At 44.9% G+C, this 19,576-nt stretch overlaps 1 protein-coding gene across 1 annotated transcript in view; it reads left to right on the forward strand.

The window, feature by feature from the left end:
- Nucleotides 1–14,729, forward strand: part of LOC123491324 (ATP-sensitive inward rectifier potassium channel 12-like) — a 44,714-nt gene extending 29,985 nt beyond the window's left edge. Inside the window, exon 2 of the mRNA XM_045221670.1 lies at nucleotides 12,581–14,729. Coding sequence (XP_045077605.1) covers nucleotides 12,752–14,053 — 1,302 coding nt within the window. The 5' untranslated portion in view covers nucleotides 12,581–12,751 and the 3' untranslated portion in view covers nucleotides 14,054–14,729. The remainder of the gene's footprint in view (nucleotides 1–12,580) is intronic.
- The last annotated feature ends 4,847 nt before the right edge of the window (nucleotides 14,730–19,576 follow it).

Consider the following 19,576-nt stretch of genomic DNA (forward strand, 5'->3'; position numbering starts at 1 on the left):
AAACAACAAAACGAAACGTGAAGTCCTCGGTCATACACAAACCTACACGGAACAAGATCCCACGAAATACAAGTGCACAACAGGCTGCCTAAGTATGGTTCCCAATCAGAGACAACAAGCAACAGCTGATTCTTGTTGCCTCTGATTGAGAACCACCCCGGCCAACATAGAAACACATAACCTAGAACAGAACATAGAAAACGTGACCAGGCACCGGTGAAACAGGCACGGGCTGTGCCGAAATGACGGAGAGCAGGAACGGGCCGGACCGGGCTGACGACGCGCACCATTGGCTTGGTGCGGGGAGCAGGAATGGGCCGGACCGGGCTGACGAAGCGCACCACTGGCTTGGTGCGGGGAGCAGGAACAGGCCGGACCGGGCTGACGAAGCGCACCACTGGCATGGTGCGGGGAGCAGGAACAGGCCGGACCGGGCTGACGAAGCGCACCATTGGCTTGGTGCGAGGGGCAGGAACAGGCCGGGCCGGGCTGGCGACGCGCACCATTGGCTTGGTGCGAGGGGCAGGAACAGGCCGGGCCGGCGACGCGCACCACAGGCTTGGTGCGAGGGGCAGGAACAGGCCGGGCCGGGCTGGCGACGCGCACCATTGGCTTGGTGCGAGGGGCAGGAACAGGCCGGGCCGGCGACGCGCACCACAGGCTTGGTGCGAGGGGCAGGAACAGGCCGGGCCGGGCTAGCAACGCGCACCACAGGCTTGGTGCGAGGGGCAGGAACAGGCTGGGCCGGGCTGGCGACGCGCATCACAGGCTTGGTGCGAGGGACAGGAACAGGCCGGACCGTACTGGGAACACACACCACTGGCCTTGTGTGGGGATCAGGAACGGGCCGGACCGGACTGGTAACACACCTCAGTACCTCTCGCCGTGCCTCTACACTCTCCTTCCCTCTACTGACCAATGGCCCCCGTAACCTGGTGGCCTTCTCTCCTCGTCCACAAACTCGCCCCTTTATCTGCCTCCAGCAGCCCCGTCGTCCATGCCGTGTCCCCCCCAAAAAAAATTATTGGGGGTGCCTCTCGCCTGTCCGACGACGGCCCGGTTGGCGCCGCTTCTCCTCTCCTGCCTGGGTCTCCCCCTTCATCGCCCTCCGGTAACGGACGGCCTCCTCCTCCGTGATCTGCCCCCAACCGAGGAGGACATCCACTAACGTTACCTCCGGCGTTTGCTCCTGGACACGCTGCTTGGTCCTGTATTGGTGGGATCTTCTGTCACGCTCGTCATGAAAAGTGGACCAAGGCGCAGCGTGAAATGCGTACATCTGTTAATAGTACTTTACAAATACAACAAAAACAACAAAACGAAACGTGAATCCTCGGTCATACACAAACCTACACGGAACAAGATCCCACGAAACACAAGTGCACAACAGGCTGCCTAAGTATGGTTCCCAATCAGAGACATCAAGCAACAGCTGATTCTCGTTGCCTCTGATTGAGAACCACCCCGGCCAACATAGAAACACATAACCTAGAACAGAACATAGAAAATGAAACATAGACACTACACAAAGAAACTAACACCCTGGCTCAACATACAAGAGTCCCCAGAGCCAGGGCGTGACACTAATACCCTCATTTGCACACACAGTTATGTAACAGGTTGCCTCTGAAGCATACTGTCTGGACTTACAGTAGGTGTTTGTCCCCGTAGTTGTATGGCACCCTATATAATGTACTACTTTTCACCAGGGACCATCACTGCCAACAAGACCAACCATATAGGCTACGGTACATAACAATACTTAATTTGCACATCTATAGTCAGTGTTGAAATGCTCAATTGGTAGAGCATGGCACGTGTAACGCCAGTGTAGTGAATATGATTCCCGGGACCACTGCTACGTAAAATGTATGCACGCATGAGTCATGAATGGCAAATTAGTCTGGCTGCGCAACCGATTGGCAAACGTACTTCAAATTGAGAAATCATGTGACTAAACTGAATATAAACGTAACAGTGTTGCTACCGTCCTTCTCCTCGCCCCTACCTGCGCTTGAACCAGGAACCCTCTGCACACATCGACAATAGTCACCCTTGAAGCATCATTGCCAATCGCTCCACAAAAGCCGCGGCCCTTGCAGAGTAAGGGAAACAACTACTTCAAGATCTCAGAGCTACGTCACTGATTGAAACGCTACTAGCATGTATCGCTAACTAGCTAGCCATTTTACACCGGTTACATAAAGAAGAAGAAACTATACGATGAAACAAAGATCAGTTATATAAAGAATGATAGTAAAAAGCTGTGGAGCACCTTAAATGAATTTTAGGTTAAAAAGGCAAACTCAGCTCCATCATTCATTGAATCAGATGGCTCATTCATTACAAAACCCACTAATATTGCCAATTACTTTAATGATTTTTTCATTGGCAAGATTAGCAAACTTAGGCATGACATGCTAGCAACAAACGCTGTCAGTATAACCAAGTATAACTGATCAAATTATGAAAGACAAGCATTGTCATTTTTATTCCGAAAAGTGAATGTGGAAGAGGGGACATTTTTTGTTGTTGTATATCAACAATGACAAGCCACCAGGGTCTGACAACTTGGATGGAAATTTTGTCAGGATAATAGCGGACGATATTGCCACTCCTTTTTGCCATATCTTCAATCTAAGCCTACTAGAAAGTGTGTGCCCTCAGCCTGGAGAGAAGCAAAAGTAATTCCGCTACCCAAGAATAGTAAAGCCCCCTTTACTGGCTTAAATAGCCAACCAATCAGCCTGTTACCAAACCTAAGTAAACTTTCGGAACTAATTGTTTGACCAGATACAATGCTATTTTACTGTAAACAAATTGACAAAATACTTTCAGCACGCTTATAGGGAAGGACATTCAACAAGCACGGCACTTACACAAATGACTGGCTGAGAGAAATGTATGATAAAAAGATTGTGGGAGCTGTTTTGTTAGACTTCAGTGCTGCTTTTGACATTATCGATCATAGTCTGCTGCTGGAAAAGCTTACTGTATGTGTTATGGCTTTACACCCCCTGCTATATTGTGGATAAATAGTTACCTTTCTAACAGAACACAGAGGGTGTTCTTTAATGGAAGCCTCTCCAACATGATCCAGGTAGAATGAGGAAATCTCCAGGGCAGCTGTCTAGGACCCTTACTTTTTTCAAGCTTTACTAATTACTTTGAGTAAAGCCAGTGTGTCTATGTATACGAATCACTTAACACTATACACGTCAGCTATTTCAGCGAGTGAAATCACTGCAACACTTAACAAAGAGCTGCAGTTAGTTTCAGAATGGGTGGCAAGCAATAAGTTAGTCCTAAATATTAAAAAAACTAAAAGCATTGTATTTGGGACAAATCATTCACTAAACCCAAAACCTCAACTAAATCTTGTAATAAATAATGTGGAAATTGAGCAAGTTGAGGTGACTAAACTGCTTGGAGTAACCCTGGATTGTAAACTGTCATGTCCAAAACATGTTGATACAACAGTAGCTAAGATGGGGAGAAGTCTGTCCATAATAAAGCGCTACTCTGCCTTTTTAACAACACTGTCAACAAGGCAGGTCCTACAGGCCCTCATTTTGTCGCACCTGGACTACTGTTCAGTCGTGTGGTCAGGTGCCACAAAGAGGGAGCTCAGACAATTACAATAGGCTCAGAACAGGGCAGCACGGCTTGCCTTTAAATGTACATGGAGAGCTAATATTAATAATTATCATGTAAATCTCTCATGGCTCAAAGTAGAGGAGAGATTGACTTAACACTTCTTACAAAAACAAGTAGTGATGGACATGTTGAATGCACCGAGGTGTCCGTCTAAACTACTAGCACACAGCTCGGACACCCATGCATACCCCACAAGACATGCCACCAGAGGTCTCTTCACAATCCTCAAGTCAAGAACAGACTATGGGAGGCGCACAGTACTACATAGAGCCATGACTACATGGAACTCCATTCCACATCAGTTAACTGATGCAAGCATTAGAATCAGATTTTTTTTAAACAGATAAAAATACAACTTATGGAACAGCAGAGACTGTGAAGAGATACACACACACACACAGGAACAGACACACGCATACGCACACTCACGCTAGCACACTCTACACTATCTTCTGTATACCCCCCCTTCCGTGTCACAACACAACTGATTGGCTCAAACGCGTTAAGAAGGAATTAAATTCCACAAATTAACTTTTAAGAAGGTACAGCTGTTAATTGAAATGCATTCCAGGTGACTACCTCATGAAGCCTGTTGAGAGAATGCCAAGACTGTGCAAAGCTGTCATCAAGGCAAAGGGTGGCTATTTGAAGAATCTCAAATATAAAATATATTTTGATTTTTTTAACACTTTTTTGGTTACTACATGATTCCATATGTGTTATTTCATAGTTTTGATGTCTTCACAATTATTCTACAATGTAGAAAATAGTATAAATAAAGAAAAACCCTGGATGTGTAGGTATGAGCCTTGTTAAAAGTTAATTTGTGGAATTTCTTTCCTTGTTAATGCGTTTGAGCCAATCAGTTGTGTTGTGACAAGGTAGGGGTGGTATACAGAAGATAGCCCTATTTGGTAAAAGACCATATTACGGCAAGAATAGCTCAAATAGACAAAGAGAAATGACAGTCCATCATTACTTTAAGACATGAAGGTCAGTCAATACGGAACATTTAATGACTGTAAGTCGCTTTGGATAAAAGCGTCTGCTAAATGGCATATTATTATTATTATTATTATTATGAAAGAACTTTGAAAGTTTCTTCAAGTGCAATCGCAAAAACCATCAAGCACTATGACGAAACTGGCTCTCATCAGGACCGCCACAGGAAAGGAAGACCCAGAGTTACCTCTGCTGCAGAGGATAAGTTCATTGGAGTTACCAGCCTCAGAAATTGCAGCCCAGATAATTGCTTCACAGAGTTCAAGTAACAGACACATCTCAAAATCAACTGTTTAGAGGAGACTGCGTGAATCAGGCCTTCATGGTCGAATTGCTGCAAAGAAACCACTACTAAAGGACACCAATAAGAAGAAGAGACTTGCTTGGGCCAAGAAACACGGGCAATGGACTTTAGACCGGTGGAAATTTGTCATTTGGTCTGATGAGTCCTAATTTGAAGGCCTAATTCACGCAGTCTCCTCTAAACAGTTGATGTTGAGATGTGTCTGTTACTTGAACTCTGTGAAGCATTTATTTGGGCACACAATCACCCGACCTCAACCCAATGGAGATGGTTTGGGATGAGTTGGACCGCAGAGTGAAGGAAAAGTAGCCAACAAGTTCTCAGCATTTGTGGGAACTCCTTCAAGACTGGTTGAGAGAATGCCAAGAGTGTGCCAAGCTGTCATCAAGGCAAAGGGTGGCTTCTTTGAAGAATCTAAAATCTAAAATATATTTTGATTTGTTATTTCATAGTTTTGATGTCTTCACTATTATTCTACAATGTAGAAAATACTACAAATAAAGAAAAACCCTTGAATGAGTAGGTGTGTCCAAACTTTTGACTGCTACTGAATATGTGCATTGACAGTGTTGTGACCATATTATAGCAGGTTATGACAATTATGTCAGCTGTTATGACATATTATGACATGGTTATGACCGTGTCATATCGTGTTTTGACGTTGGGTGTCAAGTAAAGTGTTACAGAAATCTTACAGAACACCCAAATAATTCTAATTGTGTTGATGAATTCTGATATTTCAGTTTCCAAATTGTGTGATTATTCATCTCTAACTGTAAGCGGTTTAGTCAGATTGGCTAATGTGGTATGAGACAAATATGAGAAAGAGCCACACAACGTTCACATAGTCATGTTATTCCATCCTGTAGTCTGTGCATTCTGTCAGATGAGAGTTTATACATACTCTACTGTGAACATTGAGGAACACACATACACACCTGTGGTGTCCCATCTGCATGCTGACAGCTCTGGGAGTTTGATTTCAATACAGATTAAAGATGGGAATTATGAGGTCCTCTCATTTCAACTCAGTACATTCAAAACATTTAATAAACATTTTATACATCTTCAGTGAAGATAATAGTAAGTTCTCTAAATCATGAGATTCACTTGACCCTATAACTTTGCTGTGAATATTCAGAAAGCAGATAACATAAACCAAACCAACATGTAGCCTAAATGTCTGTAACTAACTAATGTCAGTCAAACCAAACTACAGCAACAAGATCGTCTTGGCATAGACTTCATTCATTGGACTTTAACACCCTCTAATCATGGAAGGACTCTAATTTCTGTGTCTGTCTGTCTGTCTTTCTGTCTCTCTGTCTGTCTTTGTCTCTGTGTTTGAACGTATGTGTTGTTTTGAGGGTTCAGACTTCGGAGTGTGTTTGTTAGCCAATCAGGCGGTGGGTCACATAAGTCGAGGGTGGGGGGTCAGCTATACAGGTCTGATTACAATTGGCTATATGCTGAATCATGTCACTGTACAGTGTTTAATTAATACATGCTCAGTGTACATTATAGAAAATATTCAGCCCTACTTCATCAGAAAACCATTAAAGAGAAAAGTTACATTAAGTACAAGGCCTGTTCTAAACTAGTCTAGCCTGCCTTGTTTCAATGGCCAGACAGAGACTCATATATATTCCAATGTCCAGTCATAGACCAATATACAGTATATTCCAATGGCCAGCCATAGACTAATATATGTTTTTCCCCCTCTGAAGATGTTCCAGCTCTTGTCCTGTCCCTCTACTGTGTAACATCTAACACCGCCGTGTGTCTATTCGTGGCATTAAAACGCTCATATGATCTGCGAGTCATCTGGCAATAGTGCAGCCTCTGCATACAGCCACGTGTGACTGCCATCTCAGACGGCTGATCAGGTTCAGATGGCAATTATCTCAGGGTTTCACTATCAAAGCAGAGGCAAGTAAACGTTGGGTAACATTGCGTGTTGCACAGGGACAGTGTAATGGACTTACATTCTCACTATGTAAGATTTGCATAATGCAATACATTTAAGGGTGGACCTCTGACAAATACTTATTTTCTCAGACAGCACTTGAGTTCTATTTTATATCTGTAGAGAGCAACATTACATTCTTTAAGCATGATTTCAAGCTATAATACATAACTTGCTTACAAAAGTCTCCTATGACAACAAAAACAATGTGTTTCTTATGATTCTAAGACATTACAAGGGGTCACACAGGCATCATAACGGGAAATCAAAATCAAATCACATTTTATTTGTCACATGCGCCAAATACAACAGGTGTAGACCTTACCGTGAAATACTTACTTACAAGCCCTTAACCAACAATGCTGTTTTAAGAAAAATAAGAGTTAAGAAAAATATTTGCTAAATAAACTGAAGTAAAAAATAAAAGAGCAAAAATACAGTAACAATTGCGAGGCTATATACAGGGGGTACCAGCACCGAGTCAATTTGCGAGTGTACAGGTTAGTCAAGGTAATTTAGGTAATATATACAAAAGTGGTAAAGTGACTATGCATAGATAATAGATAATAAAACGCAAGTAGCAGCAGCGTAAAAAAAAAGTGGGTGGGGGGGTCAATGCAAATAGTCCGGTAGCCATTTGATTAGCTGTTCAGCAGTCTAATGGCTTGGGGGTAGAAGCTGTTAAGAAGCCTTTTGGACTTAGACTTTGCGCTCCGGTACCGCTTGCCATGTGGTAGCAGAGAGAACAGTCTATGACTAGGGTGGCTGGAGTCTTTGGCAATTTTTAGGGCCTTCCTCTGACACTGTCTGGTAGAAAGGTCCTGGATGGCAGGAAGCTTGGCCCCAGTGATGTACTGGGCCGTACGCACTACCCTCTGTAGCGCCTTGTGGTCGGAGGCCAAGCAGTTGCCGTACCAGGTGGTGATGCAACCAGTCAGGATGCTCTCGATGGTGCAGCTGTAGAACCTTTTGAGGTCTCCTGAGGGGGAATAGACCAATTGGTGTGTTTGGACCATGATAGTTTGTAGGTGGTGTTGCCCCCTAAGGAACATGAAGCTCTCAACCTGCTCCACTACAGCCCCGTCGATGAGAATGGGGGCGTGCTCAGCCCTCCTTCCACAATCATCTCCTTTGTCATGATCACGTTGAGGGATTGGTTGTTGACCTGGCACCACACTGCCAGGTCTCTGACCTCCTCCCTATAGGCTGTCTCATCGTTGTTGGTGATCAGGCCTACTACCACTGTTGTGTCGTCAGCAAACTTAATGATGGTGTTGGAGTCATGCTTGGCCCCTGAGGGGACCCCGTGTTGAGGATCAGTGTGGCAGATGTGTTGTTGCCTACCCTTACCTACCTTACCACCTGGGGGCGACCCATCAGGAAGTCCAAGATCCAGTTGCAGAGGGAGGTGTTTAGTCCAAGGGTCCTTAGCTTAGTGATGAGCTTTGAGGGCACTATGGTGTTGAACGCTGAGCTGTAGTCAATGAACAGCATTCTCACGTAAGCGTTCCTTTTGCCCAGTGGGAAAGGGCAGTGTTGAGAGCAATAGAGATTGCGTCATCTGTGAATCTGTTGGGGCGGTATGCAAATTGGAGTGGGTCTAGGTTTTCTGGGATGATGGTGTTGATGTGAGTCATGACCAGCCTTTCAAAGCACTTCATGGCTACAGACGTGAGTGCTACGGGTCGGTAGTCATTAAGGCAGGTTACCTTGGTGTTCTTGCGCACAGGGACTATAGTGGTCTGCTTGAAACATGTAGGTATTACAGACTCGGCCAGGGACAAGTTGAAAATATCAGTGAAGACACTTGCCAGTTGGTCAGCGCATATTCAGAGTACACGTCCTGATAATCCGTCTGGCCCTGCGGCCTTGTGAATGTTGACCTGTTTAAAGGTCTTGCTCAAATCGGCTACGGCGAGCGTAATCACACAGTCGTCCGGAACAGCTGGTGCTCTCATGCATGCTTCAGTGTTGCTTGCCTCGAAGTGCACATAGATGTAATTTAGCTCCTCTGGTAGGCTTGTGTCACTGGGCAGCTCGTGGCTGGGCTTCCCTTTGTAATCTGTAATAGTTTGCAATCCCTGCCACATCCGACGAGCGTCGGAGCCGGTGTAGTAGGATTCAATTTTAGTCCTGTATTTATGCTTTGACTGTTTGATGATTCGTCCGGGTTAGAGTCCCGCTCTTTGAAAGCGGCAGCGCTACATATTAGCTCAGTGTGGATGTTGCCTGTAATCCATGGCTTCTGGTTGGGGTATGTACGTATGGTCACTGTGGGGACAACGTCATCGATGCACTTATTGATGAAGCCGGTGACTGATGTGGTATACTCCTCAATGCCATCGGATGATTCCCGGAACATATTCCAGTCTGTGCTAGCAAAACAGTCCTGTAGCTTAACATCTGCGTCATCTGACTACTTCCATATTAAGCGAGTCACTGGTACTTCCTGCTTTAGTTTTTTCTTGTAAGCAGGAATCAGGAGGTCAGAATTATGGTCAGATTTGCCATATGGAGGGCGTGGGAGAGCTTTTTACGCGTCTCTGTGTGTGGAGTAAAGGTCGTCTAGAGTTTTTTTCCTCTTGTTTCACATGTAACATGCTGGTAGAAATGTGGTAAAATGGATTTAAGTTTCCCTGCATTAAAGTCCCCGGTCACTAGGAGCGCCGCCTCAGGATGAACATTTTCTTGTTTGCTCATGGCTTTATACAGCTCATTGAGTGCGGTCTTAGTGCCAGCATCGGGTGTGTGGTGGTAAATAGACAGCTATGAAAAATATAGATGAAAAGTGTGGTCTACAGTTTATCATGAGATACTCTACCTCAGGCGAGCACAACCTTGAGACTTCCTTAATATTTGATTTCGCGCACCAGCTTTAATTGACAAATAGACACAGACCGCCACCCGTTGTACTACCGGAGGCAGCTGTTCTGTCTTGCCGATGCACGGAAAAACCAGCCAGCTGTATATTATCCATGTCGTCGTTCAGCCACGACTCAGTGAAACATAAGATATTACATTTTTTAAAGTCCCGTTGGTAGGATAGTCTTTAACGGAGCTTATCCAGTTTAATATTAGGATGCAAACTCAAAATTGAATGCATTTCAACTCTATATCTGACATGGTACAGGTGTCTTTTTTTGTTGTTGCCCATAACCATGTGTGTGAGGTGTATACTTTTGTTTCAAAGTGGATTTGTTTAAGACTATCAAGAAACACTCTGTGTGACCCTGATTTCGCCCACTGCAGTTAAAATGAGTAAAATTATACTGAAATGTCTAACGGCAGGCAGGTACAGAACAAGAGGAGAGCAGTAACCACAGTGACAGCATCAGAGGGTTTTTCTTTGGTTATCGGAGCGATAGTGGAGTCATTTCTTGGCAGACGTTTGATCAGTATCAATTTCTCCCTCTCGCTCCCTTCTACAGTCCTAAGGGTCTCCCCTGTTTTCTGGCTCCTTCTCTTCCCTTTCTTCCTCCTTGTGTCCTTCCACAGTGCCTCCCTGTCTTCCCTGACCTCTATCCTTTTTTAATCCTTTCTTCTCACCTCTTCACTCTCTCTCTCTGGCTTCTCTGTGTTCCATTACAGTACTTCCCTCTCACCATCACTCACCCTCTCCATCTTATCTTCCTCAGTCTGTCTTGCTGTTGGTTGGTTTCTCTGTACATGGGCTGCGTTCCAAATGGCATCCTATTTTCTATAGAGGGCTCTGGTCAAAAGTAGTGCACTATATAGGGACTATGGTGCCATTTGGACACAACCATGCTCACAGGAGGGGGGCAACACTTCCTGACTGTTCTGCCACCTGGAGGGAACCAGAAATACTTAATTTAGTGTGGCAAGACACCAAGACGGGCCAGGCCAGTTATTCATGTAAAACAAAATCGATTTACAGCCAATTTCTGGGAGAGGAGGAGATAGTGAAGAGGAGGGCAGGAAGGAAAGACTGTCCCCGGATGGTTTTAAGTTACCTGTGTACTGAGACAACAACAATCCACCAACATTAGGAAATGACGAACCACCTCACCCCTGCGATCATACCAGCCCCCAAATTTACCACATCTTAGGTATAGCTACAGTATGCCGCACACCCAATCTCAGCAGACCTCAGTCTCGGTGCTGTGACCTGTTTCCATGGTGACGCCTTTAACCACTCTCTTACATTGAGTCCCACAATACCTCAGCAAATCAGGTTCCCTTTCAGTGACTCCTGTTTACTGGTTGGTCACCACACTGAGCCAAACGCACCATGTGGCGAGACTAGAGAGAGAGAGACTTGAGAGAGGGAGAGAGAAAGAGAATAGGAGATGCTACGACACAGAGAGAGAGAGAGAGAGACTGAGAGAGAATGAGAGTGAGAGAAAGAGAGAGAGACTACGAGAGAGAGAGAGAGAGAGAGAGAGAGAGAGAGAGAGACAGAGAGAGAGAGAGAGAGACTACGAGAAAGGTGCCTGTTAGTTAGGAGGTCAGTCAATAACGATGTAGTTCATATGCCATAATCTACTTTTTGTGTCGCTAAACATTTCACTGCAATACGGTATCAGTTCTGTCTCCCTCTTCAGCACCTGATGAACACCTAAGGGTCAAAACATTGTTTCACTGAAATTAGCTGCTTAGTTGCATTGACATGAACTGTGCTGGAGTTGCATTGAAATAAAATAATAAAGTCAACACAAGTCTGTACAGTACTTGTGTTGAAAAGAAATGCACAGAGTCTGAGCTGTGGAAAAGGGAGCTCAACGTGACTGGCAGCTATTATTAGAGAGACAAATCACACTTTCAGCCACTAGACTACAGTACAGTCAGAGCCAGATGACGGGTGGTGGTGGTGGTGGGAGGTTACTCCTAAATCAGGTCCCTTAATGGTATAAGATACCAATTGATTCTTAAAGAAGGTCACTTACAAATGCCTTATTAGCTTACTACAGTTACAGTACAAAGGGTCTTACTTTGCCTATAATAACCCCAAATCTAAGGTTGTATTGTTCAATTCAGAAGATGACTTTCAATTCAATTTCAGGACTATAAAAACATACAGCACATAGTGAAAACTGTTGCCAGTTCCCAATTGAATAAAAACCTAGGTGATGAATTGATTGAGTTCAAATGGAATTGAACCCCCAACCCTGAAGCAAGTGAATCTGTTGTTTAGATCTAGGATGCTCCCCAAATGGCCCTATGGGGCCTGGTCAAAAGTAGTGAACTATGAAGGGAATAGGGTGTCATTTGGGACACAGACCTAGTCTACTGGGTATTTTAAAAACTACTATTATAAGCCTCAAGACCAGGATCCCAGCTGAATGGCTGCTTACAATTTTAACAAGAAAGAGTGTGAACTTGGTTTAATTAGCAACATCTGCTGCTACTAAGGCGCACCGAGCCCAAGGTGACGGAGTACTACTCACCACACCATTGTAGTGATAAAACACTGCTTAAAATAAAGCCGAAAGCCGCTGAGTAGATGAGTCTTTGAGGGGTGTTGTTTAACATGGCCTGCGTGTAATAGCTTGGTTTTTATTGAAGTGTTGCATATAGAATACACTTCAATGTTTCCGATATAAAAATAAATCAATAAAATATCATACAAACAGTAGATAATATCAGGATCCTGTGTGTAGTAGACTAACCTCTGGCTTCTCTTCTCTCCTCAGGTCAGGAAGGGTGTGTCTAGGACCCATTTGTCCCACTTGGACAGAGATCTTTTTTGGCAGTAGGGGGGAGCTGCCTGTGCCCATTTCCTGTGATCCCCAGTGCTGTTTCCCGTGTCTATTGAGTTGGAGCAGCGACTCTCTGGTGCCCCACTGGCTGAGCCTGGCTTGGTCATGAGTGTGGTTGGGGCGCACCGCTACAGCATCGTGTCCTCGGAGGAAGAAGGCCTGCGTCTCGGTGCCATGCCTGCCGTCACAATAGGCAACGGCTTCGGCAATGGCAAGATCCATACGATGCGCCGCAAGTGCCGCAGCCGCTTCGTGAACAAGAACGGCCAGTGCAATGTGCGCTTCTCACACATGGACGAGAAGTCGCAGCGCTACATGTCGGACATCTTCACCACGTGCGTGGACATCCGCTGGCGCTGGATGTTCCTGATGTTCACACTGGTGTTCGTGGTGTCCTGGCTGGCATTCGGCCTGGCCTTCTGGGTCATCGCTTTGCTTCACGGGGATATGGACAACCCGGGTGGTGGAGACAATAACTTCACCCCTTGCGTTCTGCAGGTCAACAGCTTCGTGGCCGCCTTCCTGTTCTCCGTGGAGACCCAGGCCACAATTGGTTATGGCTTCCGCTGCGTAACGGAGGAGTGCCCCTCGGCCGTCTTCATGGTGGTCTTCCAGTCCATCTTCGGTTGCATCATCGACTCCTTCATGATCGGCGCCATTTTAGCCAAGATGGCGCGGCCTAAGAAGCGTGCAGAGACTCTGCTGTTCAGCAACAATGCAGTGATTGCCATGCGGGACGGGAAGCTGTGCCTTATGTGGAGGGTGGGCAACCTGAGGAAGAGCCACATGGTGGAGGCCCACGTCAGGGCCCAGCTCATCAAGCCCCGCATCACAGAGGAGGGTGAGTACATCCCCCTGGACCAGATCGACATCAACGTAGGGTATGACACGGGCATCGACCGCATCTTCCTGGTCTCCCCGCTCACCATTGTGCACGAGATCGATGAGGAGAGCCCCCTGTTCTGCATCAGCAAGCAGGACCTGGAGTTGTCCGACTTTGAGATAGTGGTGATACTTGAAGGGATGGTGGAAGCCACAGCCATGACAGCGCAAGCTCGCAGCTCCTACCTGTCATCAGAGATCCTGTGGGGTCACCGCTTCGAGCCTGTCGTCTTCGAGGAGAAGAGCCAGTACAAAGTGGATTACGCTCACTTTCACAAAACCTTCGAGGTGCCGTCCACCCCCCAGTGCAGTGCTAAGGACATGACGGAGATGGAGGATGAGGACAAGGATCCTACACCCACCGCCAACTCTTTCTGCTATGAGAATGAGCTGGCTTTCATCAGCCGGGATGAGGAAGAGGATGAGGAGGGGGAGGAGGATGGGGACAGGGTGCCAGAGCTGGAGAGACTGCAGGCCACCGTCGGCCTAGACCAGAGGTCATATCGTAGAGAATCAGAGATATGACCTTTGACCTTTCACAATATATTTCTTGTAACTCAGTTCTAGCGGGTTGTTTTCCATGTGAATACATACAGAGCAATGCAAGTGCCATATGAAAACCATGACTTATGTGTTAGCATCACGCTACAGCCATGAGGAAGGAGGAAATCACTCTAGTCTGACTTGAAACAGCCAGGAGTGGAGACAGCAGTGCTGCTTCCTCATAGCATGGAATAACAGGAACGGTCATAAAAAGACCCCTCTCTCCTTAGGAAAACTTGAAATCTTTTGGTCATGAGATAGTTTGAGGTAGGAGCTTTATATAATGCAATATTCATTGTCTTTTAGGAAATAATATCTTAGCTATAAAAAAATATATAGATTTCTTAGTTAAGTGTGTGAAGTATTTTCAACAGATTAAGAGGGTATTTTGGGGGATTCTTATAACTGCCCTGTACTGTAGTTTACAGTGTCAAAGAGGGAGAGTGTGCAGGAAATAGAAACACTGGATACCTACTGCTGCTTATTTAAACATTTTCTATAGGCACACCTGTAGTTATTAAAGGTGCTTTCCATAAATATTGCCTGCTGCTAATTAGCTATTTGAAATATATATGAAATATAGACTTCAAATTGGAAGAATACAGTGATATAATACTGAACTGCATAAATGTGCATTGTGTATTTTGCATTTCTATACAATTTGAGGCCCTTAGAAAGTAAATAATTGATATAATGAAAATATTCAGACCCCTTGATTTTTTCCACATTTTGTTACGTTACAGCCTTATTCTAAAATGGATTAAAATAGTTTGTTTTTTCGCTCATCAATCTACACACAAAACCTAGAATGACAAAGCAAAAACAGGTTTTTAGAATTTTTTGCTAAATTTTTAAACATAAAAAACTGAAATATCCCATTTACATAAGTATTACACTACTGTGTTGAAGAACCTTTGGCAGTGATTACAGCATCGAGTCTTCTTGGGTATATACCTGTATTTGGGGAGTTTCTCCCATTCTTCTCTGCAGATTCTCTCAAGCTCTGTCAGGTTGGATGGGGAGCGTCGCTGCACAGCTATTTTCAGGTCTCTCCAGAGATGTTCGATTGGGTTCAAGTTCGGGCTCTGGCTGGGCCACGCAAGGACATTCAGAGACTTGTCCCGAAACCACTCCTGTGTTGTCTTGGCTGTGTGCTTAGGGTCGTTGTCCTGTTGGAAGGTGAATCTTCGCCCCAGTCTGAGGTCCTGAGCACTCTGGAGCAGGTTTTCATCAAGGATCTCTCTGTACTTTGCTCCGTTCATATTTGCCTCGATCCTGACTAGTCTCCCAGTTCCTGCCACTGAAAAACATCCCCAGAGCATGATGCTGCCACCACCATTCTTCACCGTAGGGATGGTGCCAGGTTTCCTCCAGATGTGACGCTTGACATTCAGGCCAAAGAGTTCAATCTTGGTTTCATCAGACCAGAGAAACAAGATTCTCATGGTCTGAGAGTCCTTTAGGTGCCTTTTGGCAAACTCCAAGCAGGCTGTCATGTGCCTTTTACTGAGGAGTGGCCTCCGTCTGGCCACTCTACCATAAAGGCCTGATTGTTGGAGTGCTGCATAGATGGTTGTCCTTTTGGAAGGTTCTCCCATCTCCACAGAGGAACTCTAGAGCTCTGTCAGAGTGACCATCGGGTGCTTGGTCACCTCCCTGACCAAGGCTCTTCTCCCCCGATTGCTCAGTTTGGCCGGGTGGCCAGCTCTAGGAAGAGTCTTGGTGGTTCCAAACTTCTTCCATTTAAGAAGGGTACCCTTCCCCAGATCTGTGCCTTGAAACAATCCTGTCTCAGAGCTCTACGGACAATTCCTTCAGCTTGGTTTTTGCTCTGACATGCACTGTCAGCTGTGGGACCTTACATAGACAGGTCTTTGCCTTTCCAAATTATGTCTAATCAATTGAATTTACCACAGGTGGACTCCAATCAAGTTGTAGAAACATCTCAAGGATGATCAATGGAAACAGGATGCACCTCTGCTCAATTCCGAGTGTCACCGTCTGGTGTTCAACCTTCCCAAGTTCTCTCACGTCACCCCGCTCCTCCGCACACTCCACTGGCTTCCAGTTGAAGCTCGCATCTGCTACAAGACCATGGTGCTTGCCTACGGAGCTGTGAGGGGAACGGCACCTCCGTACCTTCAGGCTCTGATCAGTCCCTACACCCAAACGAGGGCATTGCGTTCATCCACCTCTGGCCTGCTGGCCCCCCTACCTCTGCGGAAGCACAGTTCCCGCTCAGCCCAGTCAAAACTGTTCGCTGCTCTGGCACCCCAATGGTGGAACAAGCTCCCTCACGACGCCAGGACAGCGGAGTCACTCACCACCTTCCAGAGACACTTGAAACCCCACCTCTTTAAGGAATACCTGGGATAGGATAAAGTAATCCTTCTACCCCCCCTTAACCCACCCCAAAGAAAAAAGAAGAAAAAAAACATATTGTAAAGTGGTTATCCCACTGGCTATAAGGTGAATGCACCAATTTGTAAGTCGCTCTGGATAAGAGCGTCTGCTAAATGACGTAAATGTAAATGTAAATGAATACTTATGTAAATAAGGTTTTTTTGTTTTTTGTTTTTTTAAATACATTTGCCAACATTTCTAAAAACCAGTTTTTGCTTCGTCATTATGGGGTATTGTGTGTAAATTGCTGAGGATTTTTATTTATTTAATCCATTTTAGAATAAGGCTGTAACGTAACAAAATGTGGAAAAAGTCAAGTGGTCTGAATACTTTCCGAAGGCACTGTAGAAAACAATTAGTGGTCACAATTCACTATCAAGTGAACAAAACACCATGTTTGCTGTCTAAATCACTCTCTAGCAATTGCACCCTGACTGATTTAGACAGCTACAGTTATTACAAGGCACACAGCTGAACGGCAGACCTGGCAGCAACATTGATAGAGCACAGTTACAGATTAGCTCTCACCGAAATCTAGTACTAATAGAACAAAGCACTGCATTAAGGGGCTACACTCGGCTACACTTGAAAGTCAAACAAATGATCCCATTAGCCACCGCACAAAAGTTGGCTGGGTGACTGAGGTTAAAGACCAGATAATATAGAACTGTAGTATTGACCTACTGAAAGAGTCTTACCAAAAACCTTCAAACAGAGGAAATAAGTGGGAATAAAAGAGGAAGAAAAAAAGAGGAGGAGAGATTAAAGTTAACCGGTAAAGTCAATCAATCATCACTTAGATAAAGTGCGGTATGGTACTAAACATGGGTATATAATTTGCACTGTTAAATCTCCTTCCAGTCATCACATTGGCTGAGGAGACATCAATCAAGGCATGGGTCATGTGCATTAGGCACCAAAAGAGAATAAAAACAGACTAAAACATGAACCGCAAATTTTCGTTTACCATTGCATATGTTTTGAAACGTTGTGTGCCCTAATGAACACGGCCATGAGGTTGCTTAAAGAGGAGATACCATTGGACATCCCTAAACAGACCCAAAGGAGGAAATAGTGAGAAATAGAATAATGGAGAGAGACAAAAGAGGATTACATTAGCGACCTGTTTTCCCACGAGGGATCTTTGCAGACAGGCAGCGCTTGGAGAAATGAACATGTCTAAGTACAGGGGGGATTATGTAACATAATTTTAATAAATTAAATGTGTTGTAGAAATAGATTACTGCCTGAAAAACTTGTCACGACGAAGTAGAAAAACTCTGGGTGGGAAATAGAGTGGATGGATCATGGTTACTTCCCAAATGGTACCTATTCCCTACATACTGCACTACTTTTGACCAGGACCCATAGTACCTATTCCCTACATAGTGCACTACTTTTGACCAGGGCCCATAGTACCTATTCCCTACATAGTGCAATACTTTTGACCAGAGCCCTATAGGTGTGTAGGGAATAGGATGCCATTTGTGACGCAGCCCTTGTTGCTTCTGCTTTTCATATCTGAACTATGCACGTTAGATACAGTTTTAAGAAAAGAAGAGTGAAAACTAATAATAACACGAAAATAATACTCTACAGTCAAGACATGGGTCATTCATAAAGGTTCAACACAACAGTAAGTGTACACCTGACAGAATTGGACATACAGTGGGGAAAAAAAGTATTTAGTCAGCCACCAATTGTGCAAGTTCTCCCACTTAAAAAGATGAGAGAGGCCTGTAATTTTCATCATAGGTACACATCAATTATGACAGACAAATTGAAAAAATAAATCCAGAAAATCACATTGTAGGATTTTTTATGAATTGATTTGCAAATTATGGTGGAAAATAAGTATTTGGTCACCTACAAACAAGCAAGATTTCTGGCTCTCACAGACCTGTAACTTCTTCTTTAAGAGGCTCCTCTGTCCTCCACTCGTTACCTCTATTAATGGCACCTGTTTGAACTTGTTATCAGTATAAAAGACACCTGTCCACATCCTCAAACAGTCACACTCCAAACTCCACTTTGGCCAAGACCAAAGAGCTGTCAAAGGACACCAGAAACAAAATTGTAGACCTGCACCAGGCTGGGAAGACTGAATCTGCAATAGGTAAGCAGCTTGGTTTGAAGAAATCAACTGTGGGAGCAATTATTAGGAAATGGAAGACATAAAAGACCACTGATAATCTCCCTCGATCTGGGGCTCCACGCAAGATCTCACCCCGTGGGGTCAAAATGATCACAAGAACGGTGAGCAAAAATCCCAGAACCACACGGGGGGACCTAGTGAATGACCTGCAGAGAGCTGGGACCAAAGCAACAAAGCCTATCATCAGTAACACACTACGCCGCCAGGGACTCAAATCCTGCAGTGCAAGACGTGTACCCCTGCTTAAGCCAGTACATGTCCAGGCCCGTCTGAAGTTTGCTAGAGTGCATTTGGATGATCCAGAAGAGGATTGGGAGAATGTCATATGGTCAAATGAAACCAAAATATAACTTTTTGGTAAAAACTCAACTCGTCGTGTTTGGAGGACAAAGAATGCTGAGTTGCATCCAAAGAACACCATACCTACTGTGAAGCATGGGGGTGGAAACATCATGCTTTGGGGCTGTTTTTCTGCAAAGGGACCAGGACGACTGATCCGTGTAAAGGAAAGAATGAATGGGGTCATGTATTGTGAGATTTTGAGTGAAAACCTCCTTCCATCAGCAAGGGCATTGAAGATGAAACGTGGCTGGGTCTTTCAGCATGACAATGATCCCAAACACACCGCCCGGGCAACGAAGGAGTGGCTTCGTAAGAAGCATTTCAAGGTCCTGGAGTGGCCTAGCCAGTCTCCAGATCTCAACCCCATAGAAAATCTTTGGAGGGAGTTGAAAGTCTGTGTTGCCCAGCGACAGCCCCAAAACATCACTGCTCTAGAGGAGATCTGCATGGAGGAATGGGCCAAAATACCAGCAACAGTGTGTGAAAACCTTGTGAAGACTTACAGAAAACGTTTGACCTGTGTCATTGCCAACAAAGGGTATATAACAACGTATTGAGAAACTTGTGTTATTGACCAAATACTTATTTTCCACCATAATTTGCAA

This window comes from Coregonus clupeaformis, chromosome 7, assembly GCF_020615455.1.
Source record: "Coregonus clupeaformis isolate EN_2021a chromosome 7, ASM2061545v1, whole genome shotgun sequence".
Lineage (NCBI taxonomy): Eukaryota > Metazoa > Chordata > Actinopteri > Salmoniformes > Salmonidae > Coregonus > Coregonus clupeaformis.